Genomic DNA, 20,256 nt, shown 5'->3' with positions numbered 1-20,256 from the left:
ACATTGTTATCCAGCCGTCTGTTGTTGTGCTCTATCTACTCATATATACGTACATACAAGTACATACATACCTCTTTGATATCAGGAACTTTTGTAAGAATATCTCCCAAAACCCGGACGAATTTCGATTGGCTCCGACCGTTTATTATCATAACCGCATGATACCGTCTCGCTCCCGCACAGCCGCAACTCATCGAGGAGATTTAAATGGCGCCCACGTGACCGGAAACTTTTTAAAAAGGGTCGTCTGCTGTAATAGCTGTGTGATAGCGCTAAGCTATGTATATAGTTATCACCGAACATGTTTTCCTTCGTAACGCGAACCGTTTACGGTGCCGTACGCCGGCAAAGGCTCAACATCGTGCTTCAAAATTTTGAGAACAGCTGGAATCATTCGTACACGAACATCGCACACGCAAAGATGACACGACCCAAGGTGCTGGTTACCCGAGCGACTGTTCCAGAGGCCGGTTTAAATTTGTTGAAAAATGAGTAAGTTAAGAATGCAATATTTTTGGCAAATAAATAAAAAACTTATTTTATTTTTGTCATTTGACAGGTGTGATCTTGATACATGGGAACATACAGAGCCGATTCCCAAGCCAGAACTGATAAAAAGGATAAAAGAAGCAGATGCTATTTTCTGTCTACTGACAGATAAAATAGATGAGGAGGTTTTAAGTGCTGCTGGCTCAAAATTAAAAGTAATAGCAACAATGTCTGTTGGCGTGGACCATCTAGATTTAAAAGCTATAAAATCCAGAAACATTCCAATCGGTTACACTCCTGGTGTTTTAACCGATGCTACTGCTGAACTGACCATGGCTCTGTTGTTGGCTACCTCTAGAAGATTGATTGAAGCCAATAGAGCAATTTACAGGTAAATATCGCATTTCTCAAGCATTGGTATGCTGCATTATAATTAACAAACAATTTACAGAGGTGAATGGAAAGCCTGGTGTCCAACTTGGATGACCGGACCAAAAATTTCTGGCTCCAATATTGGAATCGTAGGACTTGGTAGAATTGGTCTCAGAGTATCAGAGTACCTAAAGAGTTTTGGAGTTGCCAAAATTCTCTACACAAGTCGTACAGAAAAACCAGCAGCTACCAAACTTGGAGCACAGAAAGTGGATTTGGACGAGCTGCTGAAGGAAAGTGACTTTGTTATAGTCACCACTGCTTTGGTACCAGAAACTAAACATCTTTTTAAGAAGGAAACATTTGAAAAAATGAAGAAAAACTCTATTTTTATAAATATTAGCCGTGGAGAGGTAGTTCACCAGCCTTCTTTAATAGAGGCTTTGAAAAATGGTACAATTAGAGCTGCTGGTTTGGATGTTATGACACCTGAGCCCATTCCACTTGATAATGAATTACTTAAATTGGATAATTGTGGTAAGCTCTCATACAAAAAAAAAAAAAAAAATCTTTAAAAAATGTTTGTAAAAATAGCTGACTGAAAATTTGTTACTATTTACAGTTATTATTCCACACTTGGGAAGTGCGGCGGCCGAAACCCGTGACGAAATGTCTGTGATAACTGCGAAAAATATATTAGCTGTTCTGCATAATAAACCAGAAGAAATGCCAGCCCCTCTCAAATTTTAAAAAGTTTTTTGATTTTATGAATATTACGCATGTTTTTGTTAAATCTGTTAAATAAAAAATAAATTAAGATTGTAATTTTATAAATAATATACACACGCTTTTTTTCTTTCCTAGAAATTATGATTGATTATAAATTTGTTATCAAACTAATTTCGATGCACGTATAATATACCTTATACGAAAGTTCATGTGCACTCGAGAAATATAGTTGAGAACCTCTGCAGTGTACAGTGCAGGCAAGGAAAATGTAAATAAAGTGCAAGAGTACTTACTCCTAGTGATAAAACTACAATGACTACTGTGCAAAGATGACTACTATGATCTTGCATACATTTTTTGAACAACTGCCATATATTGAAATTAATATACGTTTCATTATTAATAACAATTGAATATAAAGTTTTACGAAGACCAACGCGTTTGTGATTCTTGTAAACAGTGTTTTAGGTTATGAGTAAAAATGAACATCCGTTGTAAAAATATTCATTTTCTCTTTTTAGTTTTAGGTAATATTTTTGTGATAAAATCAAGGTTTATTTACTTACGTTTGATGTGCGAAATTTTCGATATAAAAATTGTTTGCTTTTTCAGTTATTCAGGCTATAGGAATTATTGGAGAAGAAGAGACTCAAGTAGTTGCAGAAGAAAATCTCGAAAGTCTACCATCAGATCAGCCAGCTGAAACGAAAAATGAAATTACTGAAGTCGATCCAGAGGCTTTCTCGGAATTCAAGGAAACTGATCTCCTATCCAATGCTACATCAAGTGAAGTTTCATCTCAGGAGAAAAGTAATGTGACAATAACAGATGCATCAGTGACAAATTTCACCAAAGTAAATTGTTTGATTGACAAAACATATGGACCTGTTGAGGTAAAAATAATAGAAAAATACTTTATAATGTGACGAATGATTGTACAAATATTTTCAAACTGCTGAAATAAATTTTCAGATTGTCAACTACACTCGCTTGATGGAACTCCTCATATTGGACATTGGAACACCTAATCGTACAAGGAATAGCAAAGAGGACAAGCAACTGCCAGGAGCTTGCATTTTGGTAATGTTTTATGCCAGGTGGTGTGTATTTAGTAGTCAAGCAGCTCCGCACTTCAATGCAATACCCAGGTTCTATCCTCACCTCAAGGTAGTGGCTATCGATGCTATGAAATACCAAAAGTAAGAAAAATTGTATTAATCATATCCTTGTAATAAGAACAAAATCAAATTAAAATGTTTTATGATTTCAGCTTTAACACACAGTATGGCATTGTTGGAGTGCCTACTTTGATGCTTGTTCACAATGCAAAACCTGTAGCCAAGTTCAATGCAACTGTTTACAACTTGGAAACTTTCTCTAAGTTTCTATCACAATTTACAAACCTGCAGCCTAATGATTCATTGTATGTGACATCTGCAGATTTCAGTGGTCCAGTTTCGAGTACCCCATCAAACGAAACGGACTATTGCTTGGTTTTGTCTTGGGTTTTCATAGCTGCATGCTTACTTTATTTCACAACAAAAAGTCACTGGTGGAGACAGTTCATAGAATTAGTACAAAATACATGGAGGGAGAGCAATGCACAACATGAGCACGCCGATTAAAAACTTTTCAAATTTTTTTTATAATAAATTATTTATTAATGTAATATATTTAATGAATTTCAACAACGTTGTGATAGCATGTAAATATACCGGGCTGTAAAATAAACTGGAAATTTGTCAACTTATTATCATGCATCATATTGATTTGAAAAATCCACAAGTTCCCTCTCAAATTTGCACGGGTGAAGTGCACACGATTTCAGGTCACCTGCGGGGCATCGGATTTCGCATTGTGTTACGTGGCTGTACTACACCGGTGAGAAAAAATGTGCCGTTAACCGCCAAATTGAAGCGACGCATGCGTAATACGGCCAACGCCATTTTGAATCAGGCTGCGGCTCTCCGCGACCGCGAGTCCGCGCAGTTGATGTTAACCAAACAGTAAACAGACTGGGTGCATTCCATGGCGATGTAGACGCAAATCGTTGTTTTATATTGTCTAATTTAAGGTAGTAATAGTAAGATCAATCTTAAAATCTAAGCCAAGTCAATAAATAATCATTATCTGAGTTCATGTTATTTGCAGGTATTTTTTCATCGCGGAGTGACGTTAAAAAAGCAACGATGCATCGAAGAGGAGGAAAACGTATCCGGATGGACGACCCGGTCCCTCCAGAGTACGAGACTGCTATGATAACGAACGAAAGCTACAGCGAGACTCCAGATTATGCTCAGTCCTCAAATGATTATCAGGATCCAACTCTGGATGCCCAGCTTGCTGCACCCAGCAACATGCGAATTACTAGGAACACCCGTGCCAGGCTACGTGGTGGTCCCATTCAGCAACCGAAATACAAAGAAATCGATGAGGATTATATACCCTCTGCAAGTTCAGCCGCCGCCGCCGCCGCCGCTGCCTCTGCTGCAGCTGCTGCCACTCATCATACCACTCATACTACTCATCATGTAACTCATACACCTCATACTCCCAAGGTAAGAGCTACGGGAAGAGGACGAGCAAAGCGCGCCCATCAATCCCACAATTTGGAGGATGAAACTAGTTTATATTTTGCTGTGCGAAACAACAGATCCTCCTTAACTGGCATTGTAGACGAGTGGATAGAGAAGTACAAGCTTAACAAGGAAAATGCTTTGCTTATGCTGATGCAGTTCTTTATCAGTGCCAGCGGTTGTAAGGGTCTCATCACTGCAGAGATGCAATCACTGGAGCATACGCAAATCATCAGAAAGATGACCGAAGAATTTGATGAAGAAAGTGGAGAATATCCATTGATAATGTCAGGTCAACAGTGGAAAAAGTTTCGCTCCAATTTCTGTGAATTTGTGCAAATTTTAGTACGTCAATGTCAGTATTCTATAATTTATGATCAGTTCTTGATGGACAATATAATTTCTCTACTCACTGGATTGTCTGATTCACAAGTCAGAGCTTTCAGACACACTGCTACTTTGGCAGCTATGAAGTTGATGACTGCATTGGTAGATGTAGCATTGACTGTATCTATTAATCTAGATAATACACAAAGACAGTATGAGGCAGAACGTCAAAAAAATAGAGAAAAACGTGCTGCTGACAGATTGGAGTCTTTATTGTCAAAAAGAAAGGAACTGGAAGAGAACATGGATGAAATCAAGAACATGCTGACTTACATGTTCAAATCTGTTTTTGTGCATAGGTACAGAGATACCCTCCCGGAAATACGAGCAATCTGTATGGCTGAAATTGGTATTTGGATGAAGAAATTCCACCAAAACTTTCTCGATGATTCGTATCTCAAATATATAGGATGGACTTTACATGATAAAGTGGGAGAAGTCAGACTCAAATGCTTGCAAGCATTACAACCACTTTATGCATCTGAAGAGCTCAAAACCAAATTGGAACTTTTTACCAGCAAGTTTAAGGACAGAATTGTAGCCATGACGTTAGATAAAGAGTACGACGTCGCTGTGCAGGCGGTAAAATTAGTCATTTCGATATTCAAACATCATCGCGAAATTCTCACGGATAAAGATTGCGAGCACGTTTATGAATTGGTCTACTCTTCTCACAGAGCTGTTGCTCAAGCAGCTGGAGAATTCGTAAACGAAAGATTCTTCACCTCCAATGAGGAGCACGACGTAAAAACAAAACGTGGTAAGAAACGTTTGCCAAACACTCCTTTCATCAGAGATCTAGTTCTGTTCTTCATTGAATCTGAACTTCACGAGCATGGAGCATATCTGGTTGATTCATTGATAGAAACTAATCAGATGATGAAAGACTGGGAGTGCATGACTGATCTTTTAATAGAAGAACCTGGTGATGAAGAAGATGTGCTGGACAATCAACAGGAAACATCCCTCATTGAAATCATGGTCTGTTGTATCAAACAGTCTGCCACTGGTGAGGCTCCTGTGGGTAGAGGACCTACGAGAAAAATCTTGTCTGCTAAAGAGTCTAAGCAAGTCCAGGAAGATAAGCAACGTTTGACTGAACATTTTATTCAAGTTTTACCTATTTTGTTGGACAAGTACAGAGCTGATCCTGAAAAATTAGCAAATTTATTGTCTATACCTCAGTACTTTGACTTGGACATCTACACCAAATCTAGACAAGAACAAAATTTGGATCTTCTGCTGAGAAAAATTCACGATATCGTAGACAGATCACCGAATTCGGAAGTTTTGAATACAGCCGCCAAAACTCTCGAGTACATGTGCGTTCCCGGATCAGCTATTTTCCGCAAATGTGATGTAGCTAGGTCTACGCTGATCGATGCGATTGTCATCAAGTACAACGAAGCTATTACCACCTTCAAATACCAGATGGATGGAAGCGAGCAACCGACCGAGGATGAAATCTTTGCCGTCGTCGAGTCCTTGAAGAAGGTCGCTATCTTCTACAGCTGTCACAACATGAATAGCTGCGACATTTGGGAGCCCATGTTCAAAGACATCAAAGATTACCCTTACAATCTACCAGTGGAGGCAATCAAATACTGCATCAACGCTTGCTTCTACTCGATTTTATGGTCGCAGAGCGACCTGATCGAGAATCTTGAGGGCGACAACCGAGCCGACGAGGAAGCTCAAAGGCTGAGAGGCCGACTGCACGACTTTATGCGATGCATGTACGAGTTTATCAGTACCGAGAACGAAGAGGAGATACCAATCCTGCTGAAGGAGGAGGCCTACAACACGATCTGCGACCTGCTCGTTATATTCTGCAACCAGCTGACGACCCAGAAGAACCAACTGCTGCATCAGCTGGTCTACGAAGCCGACGTCCTCATGCAGGACTCGCTTAACAGATTCGTCCAGCTATACGTCTTCTCGGATAACGAGGAGAATGAACACGACGAACATTCCAAGATCGAAGAGCTGCACAAGAAGCGCAACTTCCTCGCTGGCTTTTGCAAGCTCATCGTGTACAACATGATCCCGACCAAGGCGGCGGCTGACATCTTCAAGCATCACGTCAAGTTCTACAACGACTATGGCGATATCATCAAGACGACGATAGGCAAGGCTCGAGACATCAACAAGACCAACTGCGCGCTCACGATGCAGCAGAGTCTCAACATCCTCTTCAACGAGATCCTCGAAAAGGAAGACAAGGTCAGTAGGACCAGCGAGGAGTTCACGGCAATCAAGGAGCTGGCCAAGCGCTTCGCCTTATCCTTTGGTCTGGACGCTGTGAAAAATCGCGAGGCTATCACAGCCCTGCATCGTCAGGGAATACTCTTCGCTGTATCGATGCAGGATAGCGACGTCGATCCAACCGGACCCCCGCCCAACCTCGCCTATCTCGAAATTCTCAGCGAATTCACCAATAAGCTGCTCAAGCAGGATAAGAAGCTGGTACTCAATTTTCTGGACAAGCATTTACAGGCAGGTATGCCGTCGTCGAAAGGAGAAGACTGGCAACCGCTGCTGCTCTACAGAAACAGCTTGCTCCACGGAGACACCGATACTATCCCGGTCACCAGTAAACGTGCTTATACCAGACGCAGGAAAGATCTCATTGCTGAAGAGGATGACGGCGATGAAGGAGACGACGCTTCGGACCACGAGTTTATGGCCATGAATTATTAGGAATTTTATATTGTTTGAAAGGACGGTTGAAAGAGCGACGTGACAAGTGTTTGTACTCCATCTGAATTATTTATTTATATAATGCAATTTTTGTATCTTGGATAATTATAGCGTGAAGATCGGTATTCGAGTGAAATATGAAAATTGATATATTATAGTTGTAGAGATCGTATGTGTTAAATGTATCATTTATTTTTATTATTTTTCAAGACATTAATTTGGCGTATTCTTCTTAGTCGACTTTCTTGTTCAGCAAGTTTCAGTCGATGAATTCGTAATTTTACGATCAGTTGAGAAATTAGCAGGTTCAGCACGACGGTATCTTTAATATACTAATAAATCTTCGTCGAGAGTAACCAAAAGTTTCATTTTTAGTTTTAAACTATAAATTATTAAGTTATTTGAGATTTGTTTGTACACAATGATTGTGCTAAATCTGTTAAACTTAATACAAGACTTAAAAATTCTGTAAAGTACTACTACTTATAAATAAATCAAAGTTTAATACTGTATGTTTCTTTTCTTAAATCAAATTTCCCGCTCCATTTGACTTCATTTATAGTACGATTAATTTTCACCCCATCGCGATATATAAAAAAAAACAATAAGTAGCCCGATCAAAAGATTATAATTTACAGAAAAAAGGCAAATATAAGAAATGAAAAAGAAAACACCGCTAATCATTTATTTCAGACAAATGAATACAAACGAACTCTTCTATCAAGTTTGACTCGCGTAGTGGAGGTTCCCCCCCCCCTTCCCTGAACGTGAACATCGTGCGCTTGGTAGCAATATGGCGGACGGATTTTCGGTTTGGCTCGTTCACTTATTCACTGCGTTCACAACTTCATGATTGTTGTGCACGGCATTTGTTTGCGCTGAAGTTCGCTTCCAGTCAGACCGAATCTCGTGTCCTGTCCTAGTGGCGGTCTGTCCGCGGATCGTTTCAATCTTTTCAATTCCTGGAGTCTTCGTCAATAGCAAATCTCGGACTATTTTCTGTTGCCTGTTCACTGGTGGTCAGACCCGACGCTCCCAGCATGAAACATGCTCTAATCTCCGACTCAATAACGAGTCTTGGTTCAGTCAGGTTAGACTGTTTATAACAGGAGAATCTAGAGTAGTGGTTCTGACAACGACAAGAAGCTGCTGTAAATTACGGATTTTTCAAGTTGCTGTTGATCCAAGAATTCTGTGAAGATGGGGTCCCTAAGCTTGACCTGTCCCATGTGCTGCGGAGAGACTTTCAACAACTCCGAGTCTCTCAAGTATCATTTGCTGAGCATTACAGACAACCTGTACTGTCCTGGATGTTCGATCAGGACTTACTCTATGGCTGCGTTGATACAGCATCTAGATTGTTGTGGAAAGCAAGAGGAGCCAGAGGAGCAGCAGAAGCTCCGGGAGGTTATGACCGATCAAACTGAAAATAATGAGAATGCTGCAGAAGGATCTAACATTTTGATACATGTGGGTAGTAGCCGTGTATACAAACTATTAAAATTCTTTGATAAGTTGTTATAATAATTATTTGATGATTTTTCTACAGGATATGCCTGACAACGATGAGGATACAATTAATGACAGTTTTTTAGCTACAGTTAATGAAGAAGGAATAATGATTGTGGGTGAGGGAAGAACTATACAAGTTGATGAAAATGGTTAGTAAAGACTACTTTGATTGTTAAATAAAAAATTTTCACTACATTAGTCAATATAATTTTTAGGTGATATTCAAGTCCTAGAAAAAGGGACTCCAATAAATAGTCAAAAATCTAATGATATAGATAATAGTATAAAACAAGATAACTATGAAGATTCTGAGACATCCAATCTCAGACCTGAAGAGACAAATTTGGAAGGAAATAGTTGTACCTCAAATATGCCTGACACTTCCGAGTTATTGAATGATAATAGCAATGAATTTATGGAAATGGTTGATGGTGATATGCCGTTTGAAAATCATGAAATGCTTGGAATCAAAAAGGAACATGATCAATCAGATGAGAAAGAGCAAGAAGATGCAGAAAGTGAAGTAATGTACAGTTGTAGTACATGTGGTATGAGTTTTGCTTCTGTATTGGATCACATCAAAGAATATCATGACGGACAAGAAGTTGTATTAGAAATGGCAGAACAACAAATTGATGAAATAGCTGCAACAACAGCAGCACAGAACATTGATGAATCCCCTGCTGATGCAAATGCATCAGAAGAAACAACAAATAATGCTACAACAAAAGCTAATTCATCAAAACAGAGACAAGCTATGAATACATTAAAGACCGAGGAATGTATTGACAGTGATGGTAGATTATATACTAGAAAGGTTGTGCAAATTGAAAGATTTTGGGACAGGACTCCAGTAACTCTCTCAACAACCAAAGCTCCTATGATTGAAAAGTTTTTCTCTAATGTTGAAGGAGTCAAGGTATAATTGTTGTACTCATCATAAATAAGTATCATATTTCTTAAAAAAACATCGTTAACTTGGATAAATTAAACATTTTTTAGGTTCGGGACAAAAGCGTAACGGTCGCTCCAACTCGAATGTACAGATGCAATCAGTGCTTGGAGCAGTTCGCCAAATTGAGCGATTTTCGCATTCATGTGTGCCTTCAGGGAGCCCATCGTTGTGATAAGTGCGAACAGACGTTCGCCACGCCAAAAGCACTGCAGATACATATTAAGCAGTCACATCTAATAGATCCAAGCGAGATTCCATCACAAAATCTGTTTTTGTGCACAGTCTGCGGAACCGAGTTCCTGACGCACAAGAGTCTGCGACTGCACTCGCGAATGCACGCACCCGTGAGATCGAGACATGTTGACGCACCTGTGGGCACTGGGGAGGAAACGTTCGATTGCAATGAATGCGGTACGGTACAACGTTGTCACTATAAATCTTGTAAATTTTGAATATACTAAACAATTATTTAAATTATTAATAAATGTGTAGGTGCCACATTGTCAGAGTCGTACAGGTTGGCTCACATGGCTTTGCATGCTGGTGATCCAATAACTTGCCACGTCTGCAACCGCAAGTTTGATTCAAAAGAGAGTTTAAACATGCATGCTGCAGTGCACTTAGAAATCCCTATGAATTCGAACAGTGGAGCGGCAAACAGTGCTGCTATGGCATTGGCAGCTGCTAACGAGATGATCATCTCCACGACGGAAGATCCGACCGATCCCATATTTGTCAGCACCGGTATTACTCCTGCTAAGACTACACAGGTTAATACCATGGCGTCAACGTCGTCAACGGTGACGACTACAACAGCAACGACGACAACAACCGATTCAGCCGAGCTGCAAAATCAAAAGCCTTATCAGTGCCAGCATTGTGGGCGCAGGTTCACGAGACCTCACGAGAAAGTCAAGCATGAGAGAATACATACGGGGGAAAAGCCACACTCTTGCGAGGTAAATATAAGTTGTTCTTATCGTTGCATTGATCAAAATGATAATCAAAAACTAATTCAACGAAATTATTATTCATAGGTTTGTGGCAAAAAATTCCGAGTTTCTTATTGTTTAACTTTACACATGAGAACGCACACGAATGTTCGTCCCTACGAGTGTCAACACTGCGGCAAGCGATTCAAAGCTTCTTCTGTCTACAACCATCACTTGTTGACCCACGGCGAGGAGCGCGCCTATACCTGTCCTTACTGTCCAAAAACGTTTAAAACGCGAGTACAGCTGGCTGGGCATAAGAATAGTCATACCAAGCCGTTCCGATGCACCGAGTGCTCAAGGCCGTTTGCTTCGCTCTATGCTGCACGAGCTCATATCCAAACCCATAAACAAGACAACAACCTCAAGTTTAGTTGCAACATATGCGGAGCTTCCTACGGGCGTGCCTTTGCTTTAAAAGACCATGTAAAACAGCACGAAAGGGAGAACACACTCGTGCCACCTGAAGCTACTCGAGAAGAAGAGGTACAGGAGGTTGAAAGTTTTTTGTTGCCAACAGTTGAAGCGGTGGAAGATGACGAGCTTATAGTGCCATCGCCTCCCGCTTGTAACGATCCAATGGACGTTGAGTTAGTAGAAGAGGTGTGAAGATACTGTTTCGAATGTTGCGCTTGACAAAAAGTTGAAACACCCCAATTAACTGTTTTTTAAGTCTGCTACGCGGTCAAACATTGATAGCACTATGGAGGTTCTTATATTTTAAGTTTTACCTAAGTTTTAACCAGAAAATTTTCGAGAAAAAGCCAACTGCATATATTAGCGATACGACGTTATCGGATAAATATTATATGACAGCCATTTGGATTCGTTCTTGTTCGATTTTGCGTTTATCAACTGTGCATTTTCTTTCAATTTGAAATTGAGCGTTTCTTAACAATTATTACTGGTTTGACTCTTATGCATCCATCACAGCTATTCTCAAGCAAAATTCACGCAAGTGCCGCTATCTGATATTGTAGAATACAGAGAACGTTGCAGGAAGCATTTGCGTAAAAACACTGAGAAATCCATGCAAGTGTTCTTGAGTCTTGATTTTTCAATAGTTGCTTAATTAACATAGTTTATAGTTTTATTTTTCTAATTAATTTAGTTGATACAATAGGTTAGTCAAGGTTCTAGAAAGAATAATTTATTTATATCTAGCATATAGTATATTATTAAATGTCCATACGTTTGTACTGTCTAAATTTATTAATCATGGAGTGTTCAAAAGGAATGCAAAGAGCAAGTTTAGCTTCCAATAAAAATCTTGAGAAATACCGTTTAGCGACGAAACTTTATTGAGTATCAAGTTTTGCGACTGACGTGCAAAATGATGTGGAGTACAAAATCACGTTATTTAGTGCAATAGTTTAAGCTCTTCCTATTTACAAATCACGTAAATAGGTTTGGATAACTGTATAAATACAATATCTGTAATGCATCAATGAATGTCTTGAAAAACGAAAGGAAAATATCTGTAAATATTGTCGCATTTTTATCACTGTAGTCTATCATACACGTAAGCGTGAAATGATAAATTTAAGGGTTATAGACATTTTTTTTAGAAATCACTAAAAATAATGCATACAGTTGTACATTTTATGAAATGGCCATTCATAATATATTGTTATTAATTTAGAATTACAAATTTTAAGAAAAATCTACCAGAATCTCGACCGAATAACGTTCGAATGAACCACGAACGCAAAACAATCAGATTGTTTCTTATCAGTTTCTGATCAAAGTTTTCAGTTAGATAAATAAGATTTGTACAAAAAAAGCGAGTCGGCGTTGTACAAATCACGAGAAATCGATACTTTACCACGAAAACTAATCGTCGAAACTCGCACCACACGTGTGTCGTTTCCCGGCACGTGCGATCACTCTCACTACTACGCACTGCGAAGCAAAATAAGCAAGAGAAGCTCGTCACGTTATGCAAATAAAAAAATCTGTTCTATTGAATTAGGTGTATTTTTTCTGTCGCATTATCTCACCCGCTATCGTGCACGCGCTCGATCAGAAGTTCAAAGCCATCAGGTGTACTCAAGAGCTGGGCAAACAGTTCGACTAATGCATCATCTGCCGCGCAAAAGAGAGTGAACTCATGAGGGTTGTGCGACATGCGGCTTTGATGGTCGAGAGAGAGAGCTAGTGCGGGATGACGTCCGAGGCTCCGGGTTCACCAAACCATTTGAATAATGTTACCGAGGTATGCTTGCTTGATTTTTTTTTTGTTTCCGCGTTCGCAAAAAATTAATCTTCATTCTGTACGCAGATCCCTCAGGATGTCGACACTTCGCAGTTCCCGTTTCCCACGGACATCTGGGGCATGTGTCCAGTCTGGGAGGTGGTGGTCAAGGTCGCGACACTGGCACCGGTCGTGATGATCGGCCCCGTCGACAACGGCTGCCTCATTCACGCGATCTTCCGCCACAAGATCCTGCACACCACCGCCAACCCGTTTATCCTCAAGATGGCATTCGCCGATTTTGGAATCAGTTTACTCTGTCCGGGACTGTTCATATGCATCGACATATTCCAGGAGCTTGGCTGCAAGTTCGACGGGTTCCGACCCTCGTTGCGATCTTCAGTCTCAGCGCCGTCAGCTACGAGCGCGTCTGTGCTATCGTGCTCAACAGTTCCGGAAAATTGTCGATAAGTTAATTTATTATGTTTGTCCTAGATAGATGGTTGGTAATTATCGCTAGAGTTTGTATACACTTAGCTTAAAAACTTGAAAAGTTAAACCGGGACACTTTGCGCGTTTTCGATAACGAAAAAAAGGAAGCAATGATATTGACGATACAATTTGTTCATCCCAAGGAGTGCGCGCATCTTGATATTCGTCTCGTGGATCGTAGCTTTGGCTGTGGCAGTGCCGCTTGCCTTTTTTTCGCAAGTACTATGATCCCTTTTGGCACATCTTTGTCGGACTTAGTGTCTGGACGCCTCTTGCCATCATGGCTGTTTGTTATACAACTATTTTCATCAAGGTACGCAATGCTCTGCTGTACGGTTGCACGAGCGGCAGTTTGCCCCAGGAGTTAGCCACTTACCCTCCTCTGTCGTGCTTGATTCCCCGTTTCCGTTCGGACCATTCGCTCAAGCCTTACAACCAGGCACCGATAGCTCACGGGCGGCTCAAATCTCGTTCGCCTTGCATCAGACTCGAGGGAGCGCATGACAACAATGATTAAACAATGATTAGATTTCAAGTTAAATCGAAATCCGAGAGCAGAATTTACAAGAAAATCAGGATCAGTTCCATAGTGATGTAAATATTGGAGATCGCGCGTGCCTTGCAGAGATGTATATTTTTGTTGTAAATCAATTTTTTTCTTGATGTTTTGGTCCATATGTTTTATTTTTATTTTTAGCTATATTCGTTTTTCGAATCGGGCGATGAGTATTTTAGTACTGTATACATATGTTGCGATAAGGCGTAACTGTTTGTTACATTTCAATAATAAAAAATAAAATATTTTATTGTAAATGTTGATTCTGAACGAATGAAGCAGCTCGTATAAACACATTCAAATGCATCCCATTGCGTACGAATACAATTGGCTATATACTACACGAGTCAAATCGGAGTCATTCGCTCATATTCCTTTAAAAACTTCAATCAGACATTTATTTCGTAAATTGTTGAAAACGCCGAGATATTTAAGAACTGAAAACGCACTTTTGAAAAAATGCACGATATTCTTTGAACAGCTTGAAAAATCCATCCCTGTACATCAGACGCTCTATTGATCAGGATGGAGCAGATAGTTCCACTCCTGGAAACAGATGATAAGCCGACTGGAGCGGCGGCGCACGCCCACACTCGCAGGCTCGATCGTCCGTGTGTGAGCAGAGTGCATTCAGCTTCAGTCAGTCTCTCGGGCCTTTGTTGCGGCGATAGAAGCTGTATTTGGAATCTCACGCTTTTTCGTTTATTCCATTGCATCTTAACTGCGACGTACTTGTCGATTTAGAGAGAGGAGAAACGTTGAGGAAATAATGAAGCCGTCCAGAGTTGCAGTTTTTGCCATCTCGGCTATCGTCTTGTCCGTCTTGACTGACTTGGCGTTTGCTTCCAAGGGAATGTACTCTCGTGCTGTTGTCGAGGTAAGGATTTTTTTAAATTGACCGTTTGTGATAACGATTGCTGGTATATAATCTACGAGTAAATGTTGTTGATTCGCAGTCCTGCAGAGGCTGTCAGCTGAACCGACTGCCTGATGTCAAGGCTTTCATCTTGGAAGATGTACCGTTATAGTATCCTTTTAAGATTGAATTTTTTTTTTTTTATGAATAACGTCGAGTGTGTTTCGGGCTGAAATTCTGCGAATCTCTTGGTTTTCCTCAACTAAATTTTCAGTGACAACGCAGAGTTCAAGCACATCCAGGGGGCACCACCGGAATTGGTTCTTTACGACCATGCAGAGAAGGTAACAATCATTGTTCATAATAGAATATTTCAAATTATAACAGAAGAGTTGATAATTTTTATAATCATCGTAGGAAATTGAGCGATTGCAAATAGGACTGTTGACGAGAGAGGAGTGCAACGAGCTGATGTACGAAAAGGGCTTTAAGAAGTCCAAGCCCATCAAGGATGAGATTTAAATTGCCGAAGGCGACAGAAATCTCCCCGAAGATTCTCATCGATTCGATTGACCGTTAAAACACAATCACGAGATTTTAATCGCGCGAATCAATCCACCAAGTCGATGTAAAACTTTCGTATAACGCAAGCACGCATTCATTATTACCTATATATAGAGAAGAAGGAACCAATAAACGAAAAAAAAGCTAACTCGTAAGACAAAAAAAAAAAAAGAAACCGTTGCACAAGATGTAGATTATAAGATATGTAGGCACTTTTGAATGCACCCGTATGAGCTTTTTGGTTGATCTTTTTAAACCGTAGTCGAGGGGAGTGCACGCTCTCCTCCTTGGAGCTGCAATCTGTGATAAAACCACTAGTAAACACGAATTCGTAATGCGACTAAATTGTCCTGCAGCGCAGCGCATGCATCGGCTACCTTCGTCGTAATAAGCAAACGTTTTCGCTCTTTTTTCACTGTATAATTACTGCTTAATGAAGAAACGAAATTTCCTGTCCAGGCGTGTCAGTAATCAAACGCACACACGAAGCATGTTTGTCTCTATATCCGCGTTGTCTATCTCTGTACCAACTGCTCCGTTTACGATCATCATTCCTTGAGAAGGTATAGCCATGCACCTGCGGAAATTCATTGTTGTGTGCTCCGCATACTCTCAGTGCACGAAATACTAATTCAATTATATCGACACTCAACTAATCGTGACTCTCTCGAATCATCGGCTTTGAAAGCCGCGCGTTTCTGTAATTAAATAGCTGTCCTCTTCAATATTTAGAGAGTGTAAAATGCAGCGAAGGTATAACTTGTCTCGCTAATGTTTCTAGTATTCGACGCCGACATGTGACGCAATAAATTTCAAGCAATCTCTTATATTCGTTTGTTGGATGTTGTGACAATTTTTCGTAAACGCTGTATACTCTGCTTTTGTTTGTGTGAAAAATATATGATTGCTGCGCGGTGCTTGTGAAATGTTTCTTTTTCTCTTTGCGATGTGGATTTTGAAATCAACTGTAGACACTCACGGTTGATTGAAATGTTAGTAATTTTTATTCATCACTTGATTTAATTTACAAGAGCATTAAGTTTAAACAGAAGTTCTTTTGTAATTATCTTGATGATGCGCAATTTATTTTACATCTTTATATAAAATGCACTCTATATCAACGCAACAAAATAACGAAATTTACAACAGGATTTGTAATAAAACTTTGATATAACTCTATAGATAATCTGTAATAAATAAAGGCATTATTTTAAAGCTATAATTTCTTATAATGTATCATTATAAATAGAAATTATGCAGATCAATCATAAATTAACATGAGCACAATTACTCAACTTGAGTTGACAAGGATTTGCACCAGGAAAAGTTCAACTAGGAATTATTTTAATGATAAGCTAGTAACTGAAAAAAAGGAAACTGCTGCAAAGAGTGCACATAGTATATTAAATGCAATTTATTGTAACTATTACGCATTATTGATTTGTTAACATGGTTGAATCTTGAAAACATTGCAGGCAGCTGTAATCTGAAGACAGTCTTAATCTTGGGTCCGAAGAACGCGCGTTTTATCTTACGACGATCTTTTATTTCAGCAATTTCATGATACGTACTTTTTACAAGCATCTGCACGGAATGTAAACTCTAACGAGAAATTACAACCTCTTCTTCAGAAGCGTAGGTTTTGGTAAGTTTTAATCGATAAGCCTGCATTACAATTTTGAAAATAATGTAAAAATTATCTCTGTATATCTTGCGCGAATAAAAATCACAAATTACTTGTAAGTAATCTTGAGTGTACATTTATTCCCTTAAATAAAGCGAAGTTTGTCATTAGATTACTTATGGGATTTATAAAACTAGGAGCTATCATCAATATGTATTCTACAGCGTCGCAATATTAAAATATTGCGACTCACTAGTTTACGACGTAAAGACACGTCCTTAAATTATAAGGACTCTCAAGTTTGTAATTAAGAGTGCAAATCCATATGGGTCGTCTTAATAACTAAATTATATACATTATGATGGCCTGGCATTATTTCGAAAACCGCCTGGGTGTAGTGATGAAGTATCATGTTTAAGGTATGTAATCCTACACTTTCAGTATGATTGGCAATACTTTATGTAGCTAAAGATATTTTTTATATATATATACAAGTAAATAATCATTAACAATATCTCCAGAACCAAGCTTGTCCATAGACTTTTACAATAAAGAAGAAAGACAACAAACTGATACAAAGCAAACATTCGAAATATAGTATATAGTCAAACCTTACATGCATTTTGTACACTGATAAAAAAGAATTACGCCATTTAAAATTTTTCCAGTTGGCTTGAAAAATATCAGTCAACAGCAGCATTCACACCTCCGCGTAATAACCGCTGCGATGCGCTCGTTTTTGCGTTAAACTTGCTACAATAAGCATCGACATTGTCCACTGATGAATTTCATCAAATGAAATGTTGTGTCAAGAGATAGAACCCAGTTGTTTTACGATAGTCACACACAAGTCGATGTATTAGTACAAGAAGTGGATGAGTGGACTTACACGTCCAGGAATTGAGTCCTGGAAATAGTGTTATGCCAGGAGCAGCCATACAATGAAGGCGAATGCTAGCCATAAAAACAATTTTGACAGGAACGTATCATCTTCGAATTGTGTACTACCACGCGGTGCTGTAGAAGAATATTAACGTTAATACCTTCTGAAAAAAGTATACAGATCGAATCTAGTGTAAGACAAATAATAACATACCTGCACTTGGTCGTGATCCTTCTCCGATATTAAAAGTTGAAGTAAAAAATCCAAACGGGAAAGCCCCAATGCCAAATGACATATGGAAACTACCATCACCAAATCCAATACCAGGAAAACCTACATTAGCTTCAGGTTCTGATCTTTGGCCCACAGGACGAGGTGGAACGTTATTTCTAGTGAGGAAAATACAATCGAAATTAGTTGCAATGATTTTGTTGATAAAATTTTATTTAAATTAACGCTTCTTTAATTCTTTACACACCTTGGGTCTTCTTGTTTTGTAGCTCCTCTACCATAGAGTGGAATGACTTTTTCTTTACTGATTGCAGCTTTACAAACTGGGCAAACTTGTCTCGTAGGACGGGTTTCTAGCCACTGATGTAAACAAGGCCAACTGTAAAAAAAAATTAATTGGAAAATACTTTTAATGTGTTATTTAGGAAATATTTTGAAATTATGTGAATGATTTATCAGAAATCTTTAGAACCAACTGGAAATAAGGCGTTGACGCATTGTTTATATAATGAATGATTTGACATTTTACAAGTCTCAATTTAAATATTTTCTATTATTGAACCATAAAGAAACTAGGAGGTTGTTGTAGAAATATTTTGTCAGCATAAGAGTAAGAACACGTTTAGCCAAATTTTCTTCCCTGCTGGCATCATCTCAACTGGGCAGCAAAAATTATTATAGTCATCTAAAATAGAAACCCAAAGATTCTTGGCTATGCTAATTCTACAATCTACAATATTGCTGCTATCTTATCGCTCTCTTACATACATGACCTGATAACTTGAACAATATTTACACATCCCAGATTAGACTGTAGAAAAACTTACCAAAACAAGTGCCCACACATGCTGACAACCGCATCCTTGGCAGTGTCAAGACAGATGTTGCACTCGAACATGCGATCATCCCTCTCCTTTTCCTCTGTAGCAGAGCCCGATGGGTTCGAAGGCCCAGGCTGCTCCTCTGTCATCACCATTTTGGTCAACAGCTGCACCTGCATCAAAACATCAGCTCATCAGACCAAGGATTCCACCGGAAAAAGAAATAATATGCACTGGCTGAACGGTCAAGCCGCGCGGAAGCTTCCAGAAACTAGCGAGTCAGACGGAAAAGGGACGGCTATTAGCAGTATAATTGTTGCACCGCAGCAGACGTAAAAAACCGACCGGGGGTACACTCCCATTTGCCAATGCGCGTACGTACGTACGCAGAGAGCAGAAAGAGAGAGACACCGCGCCGCGAACAAGACTAGAGGGAGAGAGAGAGAGAGAGAGAGAGAGAGAGAGAGAGAAAGAAAAGTGGAAGAGGAAAAAACGAAGAACGAGAATGAGAGGCAAGGTCGACTAACCTTTCACCTTATATATATATATATCTGCGCGCGACCAACTTTTTTCTCCAGACCGATTTATTCTTGCGAATTCCCGAGTTCTCAGGATAATTATATGCGCGAGTACGGGAAGCGTCCAAACGAAAAGATAATAACAGAGTCGCGCCAAAAGTCGTCTAGGAAACGCGAGCCTGCGAGAGAGAGAGAGAGATGTCACGCGCTTTTGGCCGCTCTCCAGCGCAACAGCAGTGTGTATATGTTTATGCTATACGACGAGCTCTTCGATCGAGAATCCCGAGAGATAAACAGCTTCCGCGCGACGTGCACAACGCATCCTACTGCAGAAACGCGATAATCGCTCACCTATACAATAGCCTACACGTCGTAGCTGCGTCTTATCGCACAGACGCTGATGCACTTGTCGCTATATGTCCTTTTTCTCTGCGCAGAGACGACCTTTGTACTATATTAGAAGCACTTGAAACACACTCTCGCGCGCAGACAGAAGAAGAAACCGATATAGTTGTTTTCTCGGAAAAAGCGTAAGTATATTGCGCAATTGTCCCGAGTACAGCGCTAACTGCAAGCCACGGCGACGATGTTCATGATTCCTCTGCAGGACGCGATATTTTACACTCTGGCTCGAGCTGCTCTTTACTGCGCTTGTAAGTGGATGTAGATGGGTATGTATTGTATATAGCAAAAACGGATGTTCGGAATAACACGTAAGTCATTTGACACACGAACGCGCGCCATACGCAGGCGCTACACCGCCTGTTCTGGCTATACGTATACGTGTATTATAGTCTCCGGGCGC

At 39.8% G+C, this 20,256-nt stretch overlaps 7 protein-coding genes across 10 annotated transcripts; 6 read left to right on the top strand and 1 right to left on the bottom strand.

Annotated features, from left to right (window-relative positions):
- The first annotated feature begins 74 nt into the window (after window positions 1–74).
- LOC100116505 (glyoxylate reductase/hydroxypyruvate reductase) lies at window positions 75–1,700 on the top strand. The gene is made up of 4 exons (XM_008211177.4): window positions 75–492; window positions 560–880; window positions 941–1,398; window positions 1,484–1,700. The coding sequence occupies exons 1-4, from the start codon at window positions 302–304 to the stop codon at window positions 1,609–1,611; spliced, it is 1,098 nt and encodes a 365-aa protein (XP_008209399.1). The 5' UTR covers window positions 75–301; the 3' UTR covers window positions 1,612–1,700.
- Window positions 1,701–1,815: 115 nt separating this feature from the next.
- Window positions 1,816–3,340, top strand: LOC100113599 (thioredoxin domain-containing protein 15). The gene is made up of 4 exons (XM_001600932.5): window positions 1,816–2,117; window positions 2,203–2,483; window positions 2,563–2,789; window positions 2,861–3,340. Exons 1-4 carry the CDS (start codon window positions 2,072–2,074, stop codon window positions 3,213–3,215), a joined length of 909 nt encoding a protein of 302 aa, XP_001600982.1. The 5' UTR covers window positions 1,816–2,071; the 3' UTR covers window positions 3,216–3,340.
- Window positions 3,341–3,534: 194 nt separating this feature from the next.
- On the top strand, window positions 3,535–7,765 carry LOC107980649 (cohesin subunit SA-1). The gene is made up of 2 exons (XM_016981644.1): window positions 3,535–3,664; window positions 3,742–7,765. Exon 2 carries the CDS (start codon window positions 3,780–3,782, stop codon window positions 7,251–7,253), a length of 3,474 nt encoding a protein of 1,157 aa, XP_016837133.1. The 5' UTR covers window positions 3,535–3,664; window positions 3,742–3,779; the 3' UTR covers window positions 7,254–7,765.
- Window positions 7,766–8,081: 316 nt separating this feature from the next.
- LOC100116404 (zinc finger protein 813) lies at window positions 8,082–12,680 on the top strand. The gene is made up of 6 exons (XM_016981635.3): window positions 8,082–8,723; window positions 8,803–8,914; window positions 8,981–9,684; window positions 9,768–10,131; window positions 10,213–10,679; window positions 10,758–12,680. Exons 1-6 carry the CDS (start codon window positions 8,454–8,456, stop codon window positions 11,319–11,321), a joined length of 2,481 nt encoding a protein of 826 aa, XP_016837124.1. The 5' UTR covers window positions 8,082–8,453; the 3' UTR covers window positions 11,322–12,680.
- A 196-nt stretch (window positions 12,681–12,876) lies between these two features.
- On the top strand, window positions 12,877–14,211 carry LOC103316641. Its single transcript, XM_032597134.1, is given in 4 exon segments — window positions 12,877–12,927; window positions 12,994–13,274; window positions 13,521–13,605; window positions 13,607–14,211. Coding segments are annotated over 4 exon segments (726 nt in total). The 3' UTR covers window positions 13,916–14,211.
- LOC100113569 (selenoprotein M-like) lies at window positions 14,211–16,596 on the top strand. Its single transcript, XM_001600801.6, has 4 exons — window positions 14,211–14,831; window positions 14,911–14,981; window positions 15,085–15,154; window positions 15,228–16,596. Exons 1-4 carry the CDS (start codon window positions 14,724–14,726, stop codon window positions 15,330–15,332), a joined length of 354 nt encoding a protein of 117 aa, XP_001600851.1. The 5' UTR covers window positions 14,211–14,723; the 3' UTR covers window positions 15,333–16,596.
- Window positions 16,356–20,238, bottom strand: LOC100113547 (E3 ubiquitin-protein ligase RNF185). Of its 4 annotated transcripts, none has more exons than XM_001600581.6 (5): window positions 19,803–20,238; window positions 18,940–19,106; window positions 18,360–18,491; window positions 18,095–18,270; window positions 16,356–18,015 (listed from the first exon to the last, which is right to left on the bottom strand). In XM_001600581.6, exons 2-5 carry the CDS (start codon window positions 19,086–19,088, stop codon window positions 17,918–17,920), a joined length of 555 nt encoding a protein of 184 aa, XP_001600631.1. In that variant the 5' UTR covers window positions 19,089–19,106; window positions 19,803–20,238; the 3' UTR covers window positions 16,356–17,917. The 4 variants fall into 4 exon arrangements, with proteins under 4 accessions (XP_001600631.1, XP_008209393.1, XP_032453085.1 ...); XM_008211171.4 differs by having other exon boundaries at window positions 19,461–20,237; XM_032597194.1 differs by lacking the exon at window positions 19,803–20,238 and adding an exon at window positions 19,661–19,781.
- Between the last annotated feature and the right edge of the window lie 18 nt (window positions 20,239–20,256).

This window comes from Nasonia vitripennis, chromosome 2 (assembly GCF_009193385.2).
Source record: "Nasonia vitripennis strain AsymCx chromosome 2, Nvit_psr_1.1, whole genome shotgun sequence".
Lineage (NCBI taxonomy): Eukaryota > Metazoa > Arthropoda > Insecta > Hymenoptera > Pteromalidae > Nasonia > Nasonia vitripennis.
The sequence above is the reverse complement of the archived record's forward strand: the minus strand, read 5'-3'. Positions and strand labels throughout refer to the sequence as shown.

What these genes read in the sequence shown, in the direction of transcription:
- LOC100113547 (XM_031923309.2), bottom strand. Translation starts at nt 19,112, where the DNA reads ATGCAGGTGCAGCTGTTGACCAAAATGGTGATGACAGAGGAGCAGCCT. An exon ending in ACAAAACAAGAAGACCCAAG is followed by an intron (nt 18,271 to 18,359) that starts GTGTGTAAAGAA and finishes TTTCCTCACTAG; the next exon opens with AAATAACGTTCCACCTCGTC. An exon ending in AGGATCACGACCAAGTGCAG is followed by an intron (nt 18,016 to 18,094) that starts GTATGTTATTAT and finishes ATTCTTCTACAG; the next exon opens with CACCGCGTGGTAGTACACAA.
- LOC100116505 (XM_008211177.4), top strand. Translation starts at nt 302, where the DNA reads ATGTTTTCCTTCGTAACGCGAACCGTTTACGGTGCCGTACGCCGGCAA. An exon ending in GCCAATAGAGCAATTTACAG is followed by an intron (nt 881 to 940) that starts GTAAATATCGCA and finishes AACAATTTACAG; the next exon opens with AGGTGAATGGAAAGCCTGGT. An exon ending in ACTTAAATTGGATAATTGTG is followed by an intron (nt 1,399 to 1,483) that starts GTAAGCTCTCAT and finishes TACTATTTACAG; the next exon opens with TTATTATTCCACACTTGGGA.
- LOC100113599 (XM_001600932.5), top strand. Translation starts at nt 2,072, where the DNA reads ATGAACATCCGTTGTAAAAATATTCATTTTCTCTTTTTAGTTTTAG. An exon ending in TTTTCTCTTTTTAGTTTTAG is followed by an intron (nt 2,118 to 2,202) that starts GTAATATTTTTG and finishes TTGCTTTTTCAG; the next exon opens with TTATTCAGGCTATAGGAATT. An exon ending in AAACATATGGACCTGTTGAG is followed by an intron (nt 2,484 to 2,562) that starts GTAAAAATAATA and finishes ATAAATTTTCAG; the next exon opens with ATTGTCAACTACACTCGCTT.
- LOC100116404 (XM_016981635.3), top strand. Translation starts at nt 8,454, where the DNA reads ATGGGGTCCCTAAGCTTGACCTGTCCCATGTGCTGCGGAGAGACTTTC. An exon ending in CTAATGTTGAAGGAGTCAAG is followed by an intron (nt 9,685 to 9,767) that starts GTATAATTGTTG and finishes AACATTTTTTAG; the next exon opens with GTTCGGGACAAAAGCGTAAC. An exon ending in GTTCGATTGCAATGAATGCG is followed by an intron (nt 10,132 to 10,212) that starts GTACGGTACAAC and finishes ATAAATGTGTAG; the next exon opens with GTGCCACATTGTCAGAGTCG.
- LOC100113569 (XM_001600801.6), top strand. Translation starts at nt 14,724, where the DNA reads ATGAAGCCGTCCAGAGTTGCAGTTTTTGCCATCTCGGCTATCGTCTTG. An exon ending in TTGGAAGATGTACCGTTATA is followed by an intron (nt 14,982 to 15,084) that starts GTATCCTTTTAA and finishes CTAAATTTTCAG; the next exon opens with TGACAACGCAGAGTTCAAGC. An exon ending in TTTACGACCATGCAGAGAAG is followed by an intron (nt 15,155 to 15,227) that starts GTAACAATCATT and finishes TAATCATCGTAG; the next exon opens with GAAATTGAGCGATTGCAAAT.
- LOC107980649 (XM_016981644.1), top strand. Translation starts at nt 3,780, where the DNA reads ATGCATCGAAGAGGAGGAAAACGTATCCGGATGGACGACCCGGTCCCT.